We start from the raw sequence: 5,526 nt of genomic DNA on the forward strand, positions 1-5,526 counted from the left end.
AATCGGCCAATACACAAAGTCTCTTGGCCTTGCCGGATGAACCCTCGCTACAGAGCTTCGAGTTCACCGACAGGCATAACACACTCAAACAAGCTTGACCTGACGCTTACCTTGAAGCCGGACGTCGCTCTGTGTGCTTGAGTGGAAATTCTGTTCTGTATTTAAGCTTACCCTTTCGGGTCTATTCCAAATAAGAAGTCCTAATCAAGTATACAAATATCAAGTGAACAATGATCCGTTATGGATCTTCTTGCATGCCAAGCGTCGTCTGCACCGTCGCATGAGCATCTTTAACGGTCCGCGCCCTGTCCCAGACGGTGAAAGTGCCTTCCAAGGGTCGCTGAGTCTTCTGCGAACTCATCCCAACCGCCACTGAGGGTTCGTACCGTAGATGGTCCGCTGAATGCGAATCCGGCCAGTCCATTATTAATAATAAGGACAGCCTGGATTCAGTGACATATGCCCGTATCCAATACTCGTTGAACGTTCGGAGGTGACGCCGTCGAGTCCCTTGCACCTTGGCGTCTCCGGACATCACCTGACCGAGGGTTCGTCGCTTGAACAACTTGGGCGGTGTCACGTCTTTGTCGACGGGTGATAATCCGCAACTACGGAAAAATCACTACACCACACTTCTCTATCGCTTTATCAGTGTCATGAATTACGTCCAAAAAAACAAGCACTTCCAGCTTGTGCTTGTAGGTAAATGACGTGCGGCTGTAAGTTTTTGGTTTCTTACCCGTACCAGTGGTGCACTGACGCACCATAACAGACCTGGAAATACAAGATCTTCGATGTCGACACGAAGCAGAATCACAAGTGAGTGTCAGCTCCGTTTTAGCGGTGTCGGTATAGCGTTTTAGTGCGGGCAGAAGCTCACAACATGTGAACTCCATTCAGGTTTCTATTGGCTAATATGGTCTGTCGGCAATGAGAAAACGTCGGTTATGAGAGGGGTAAGGCGGTACATGTACCTGGTTAGCGTGTGATACGTAAACCAGCGATAGCCTCATACTCGTCGCAGTTGTGTATGCTCTCGAGCCTCGAAATCGAAAGTTCAATCGCATGGGCACTGCTGCCAGCAGATGAACCCCAAACGTGCGGAGGAAGCGTTCTGGGATGGGGTGAGTCTGAGTTTGATTCAGACACAGCTAAACGAATTCGAGGGTCTATGAGTCGACACATTTTCAAATTCGCCTCGTGCCTCAAACACCTCAAACACCGACCAAAGCACCATGAAGTTTCTGATCCCTGCTCGCCGTCGCCGCTGTAGCCTCGTCTATCAACGCCCAGGAGTACTGCGGTCGCGATGACCTTAAGGTCGTTGGAGACTACACTGTGTACAACAAACTCTGGGGTCAGGATAACGACAAGACTGGCAAGCAGTGCACGGAGGTGACCGGCAGCACCAGCTCATCGGTGTCATGGCGGACCAGTTTCAACTGGACCGGAGATTCGTGGCAGGTCAAGTCGTTTCCCAATGCTGCGCTCAAGTTTAGCCCCAAGCAAGTGTCTGCCATCACCTCGATGCCTACGACGATGAAGTACGAGTACACCTACGACGGCAACATCACCGCTAATGTTGCCTATGATCTGTTCACGAGCTCGTCTGCAACCGGAGAAATTGAGCTCGAACTGATGGTGTGGCTGGCCGCTCTCGGTGGTGCCTGGCCACTGACTGACAGTGGAAAGCCCATTAATACCGTCACTCTGGGCGGTGTCGAGTTATACTAGGGCATGAACAAGAAGGTCAAGGTGTTCTCGTACGTCGCCAAAAAGACTGCTAAGAGCTTTACAGCCGATCTGAAGCAGTTCTTCGACGAACTTCCAGCTAACAACACGCTCCCCCAGACGCAATTCTTGCAGAAGCTCGAGGCTGGTACCGAGCCTTTCCAGGGCAAGAATGCTAAATTTGTGGTGTCGACCTACTCGGTGCAGGTCAAGTAATGATTGAACTCGAGTAGAATTTGCACTCTTTTTCGGATTTTTTTTGCAAGGTACCAGTAGTAGAAGTATTTTCTGGAGCTTTGATTTTTACAGCGTATTGAGCCTTGCAAGTTGCAGCGATTTTGGCAAAACGAGATTAGCCCTTAAGGATCTAAGCCTTAACGTCCCTGATGGCAGGGACTCTGGCAAAACGAGATTAGCCCTTAAGAAACTAAGCCTTAAAGTCCCTGATGGCGACTCTTTAATATTTACTAGTAGACGACCTCAGGTCTTAAAGGGTTACATTTGCTGGAGTTTTAAGTATTAATAGCAAGTGGTGGGTTAGGATAGGCCCAGCACACGTCCTAAAAAGCGACTCATCTTCGCTTACAGAATAATAATTTGTGTCCTCCAGATTGTCCTAAAACTCAAATATTGACTTTTTTCCGGACTATCTTCGTAAATTTACATAACAGTTACTTAATACTCACATTAGCGTTACTTATTGTCCTGAGGCACACTGCAGTACATGTACTCGGCGTGAATAGCAAATACATGACAGTCTGTACTGTATTAAACGACATTGCTCAAAGTTGTTTGGAGCGAAAAACAGCCTGTATTGATTTATATTAACAAAGCAAGTAATTGATGCTCGCTTTGTTAACTAAACCCGAAATTTGCCTACAGTGTTGAATGGTTGTCGCGCTCACCTTCGACCACGTACCCTCGCACCACATCAATGCGCCACCTTCTCGGCCCAGGTAAGGCGTAGCCGCTTTGTAGGATTGCGGTGCATGGCGGATTTGGTAGCTTAGCAACGGCGGGGTAAGTTTAAATATGAAGGTCGGTTAAACTACACGTCCATACGTGGGCAAGGCGAAAAAGATCGCCAAAAGCGCGCCAATTTCAAATATTGAAATGAACTGGATTTTTTTTTATTAGTACTCCGGTGGATTCAATTTTAGCTCAATACCTTTACACACCTCCTTCTTGTCGTGCTGATAGGGTGGTATTATTGTTTGTGGTAGTTTATACGTTCATGACCCGCTCGCTGTTCATGCAGAATGCTGTACCAGCCATTTCACGGCAGCGAAGCACCATGGACCATCGTGGATACTTCTTCTGCATCAAGCGCTCGTGTCCTGAAACAAGCACTGTTTACTACGTCTGCAAGAGGTTTCGCAAAGGATGCAAGGCTAATATAACTGTCCGATCAGGTGCAGCTGTAGCAGGTGGGGCTCTACAGACGTGCGACGAGACGGTGCCACAAGCCATTGATGTGCGCAGCGAAATGCGCCTAGAGCTACAGCGACGTAGTCAGCGACATGGCTAACCCTCCACCAGTCGTCTGGCAAGAGATGTACGACGGTATCAAGCGCCACCACACTGCTGACGACGCCACGCTCACTATCATTGCATGCACACCTGCCGTATCTATAGCGCAGCAGACACGCATAGAGTGTACGGGTGATGTAGTCGTAGTGCATGTTTCACTGGAAACAGGCACTACGTCGTAAAATGGTCGATCTACGCATTCCAGACTGCCAAATCGAGAGCGCGCTCAGCCCCGGCAAACTTGACCCGCTTGTTGCCATCGCTGTGGACCAAATCGCAAAAAAGGTATAGACGATTAAATTTTGATCATACCTATTTACAACTTGAATCTGACCTTTTTGATGTTAGCTTAATATATTCTGGATCTCATTTTTTTGCAATTGCTTTAGGGTGTTAGATACGTTCGCAGTATTGTCGACGAAAATGGAGCAAACACAAAGTGGAATGCATTCTGGAAGTATTTTTGGAAGGCTTGGATGGAAAGGTATGACGCGAATGTTCAGGAGATGATGGGTGTTGGGGTTGGTGTGATCAACCATACCAACAATCCATTAAAGAAGTACAATCGTGACTTTGCGTCCCGAATCGGTACACATCCTGGCCTTTTAGCCTTTATAGAAGGCACCAAGCGTAGGGCTGCACACTATATCCGGCATATCGAGGATGCTTAACCCGCCAGACAGCCCTTCCGCATGCCCCACTAGCGAGTTAGAGATTCCTGAAGCCTACAAAAGCTTTGAGTAGATGCAGATAGAATGAAGGTGCGAACCTACTAATACAATTTTCCCTTGTGTAATTGCTGTTGTGTTATTTTCGTTGAAAAATTATTATAGTTGAACTGTATTGATAAGACAGTAGGAAGCTAGTAGCGTTGCCCTGATAGGACAGTGCATGTTGGGTTTGGTGTTCTCGTAATAGGACAGTGGTCTGAGCTGATGTCTGTCCTAATAGGACAGACTAAGTGTCTAGTTGTCGAGTGTCCAAATAGGACACGCGGAGCCCGGCTTGTTTCGTTCTCAAACTCATTGTGGTGTCCTAAATATTCGTTTGTTTATGAGCCGATTGCTAGTTTTTTTATCCCAGGTTTTAGGACAATAGGACACTTTAGGACTCCTAGTAGGACACATACTCTCCTACCGGTGTATTTACGATAATGCGAGTTTATAAAACAGTGGTCCACGATGGTTTACAGTAAAGCGGCCACAACTGTAGTTTTGAAGCCGCAATTCTGGTTCAGCCGCACCCGTGGCTGTACAATCAAATTGGGATGTCTTGTCAAAACAGCGCAAACAATGTTTGCGCGGTAAATCCATCCAAACATAAGGCACTGCTTGCAGGTACAATATAATATATTGTACGTGCAAGTTTCCAGAATTATAGTTCTGGTCTCCAACAGCCGCCTTTTATATATAATATACCGACATTCCTATCTCAAAGGGCACACCCACTCAATCGCAAGAAAGAAGTGTTAGCCAATGAAACGCAGAAATCCGAGATCAGGATAATCATTTCTCAAATGGCATACGTGTGGAAACGCTAAAATACCGGCTCTTCGCTCATTAGTTGGATGGTATGCCATTGCCAAAATGGCGCCGAAATCCCTGCCAAAGGGCCGAATTAGCATAAAAGGCGTGCACAAAAAGCCAAGCGAGTTTCTCTGGGATGGCGTGATTAATGTCAAGAAGGCTCTCAGTACCAGAACGGATTTGGGAGGGGAGAACTGTAACTCTGGTAACGTACGTAATTTAGGACAGGATTAATCCTGTCTGTGGAAATTCATCTTAGATGAGCAGCCATATGGGAAGATCTGAGACGATTCACCGAGGACGCGGAAGATTCGTAGCGTGTGGCTATCAACCTTGCAAGATTAATCCTGTTTGAGACGTGATTGAATCATGGATGGAAGTATTGTACTTCTATAATTTCACGAATGTCCAGGATTATTCTTGTTTTATTCCATGTAAAATTTCTGCCTCAAAGACGTGTGCTTTATAAATACGAATCTTAATGCAAAGCTACATGTATTCGACGTTAGGATGCAAAGCTACCACAGAACACTTACTTGTCTGCAACTTGGGTTGGGGCCACCTCACCCTCGTCCATATTCTTGTCGACGCACCATGGCGTAGGACGCCCCCCCCCCGTTGAAGCAGTTGCAGCAGCCTTCACCGGAAGTAGTCGACCTGAAAGTAGTAGCAGAGCAGCTCGAACCGCCGTCTTGGAAGCGAAGCGTCGCTCATATCCTCAGTGGGTACGGATGTTGTC

At 47.1% G+C, this 5,526-nt stretch overlaps 1 protein-coding gene across 1 annotated transcript; it reads left to right on the forward strand.

Annotated features, from left to right (window-relative positions):
• Nucleotides 1–1,085: 1,085 nt before the first annotated feature.
• PITG_16985 (cell 12A endoglucanase, putative) lies at nucleotides 1,086–1,947 on the forward strand (the record flags this gene model as incomplete). The annotated part of the gene is made up of 3 exons (XM_002897155.1): nucleotides 1,086–1,167; nucleotides 1,274–1,641; nucleotides 1,735–1,947. 3 exons carry the CDS (start codon nucleotides 1,086–1,088, stop codon nucleotides 1,945–1,947), a joined length of 663 nt encoding a protein of 220 aa, XP_002897201.1.
• Nucleotides 1,948–5,526: the final 3,579 nt, after the last annotated feature.

Source organism: Phytophthora infestans, genomic scaffold (assembly GCF_000142945.1).
Source record: "Phytophthora infestans T30-4 supercont1.47 genomic scaffold, whole genome shotgun sequence".
NCBI lineage: Eukaryota > Oomycota > Peronosporomycetes > Peronosporales > Peronosporaceae > Phytophthora > Phytophthora infestans.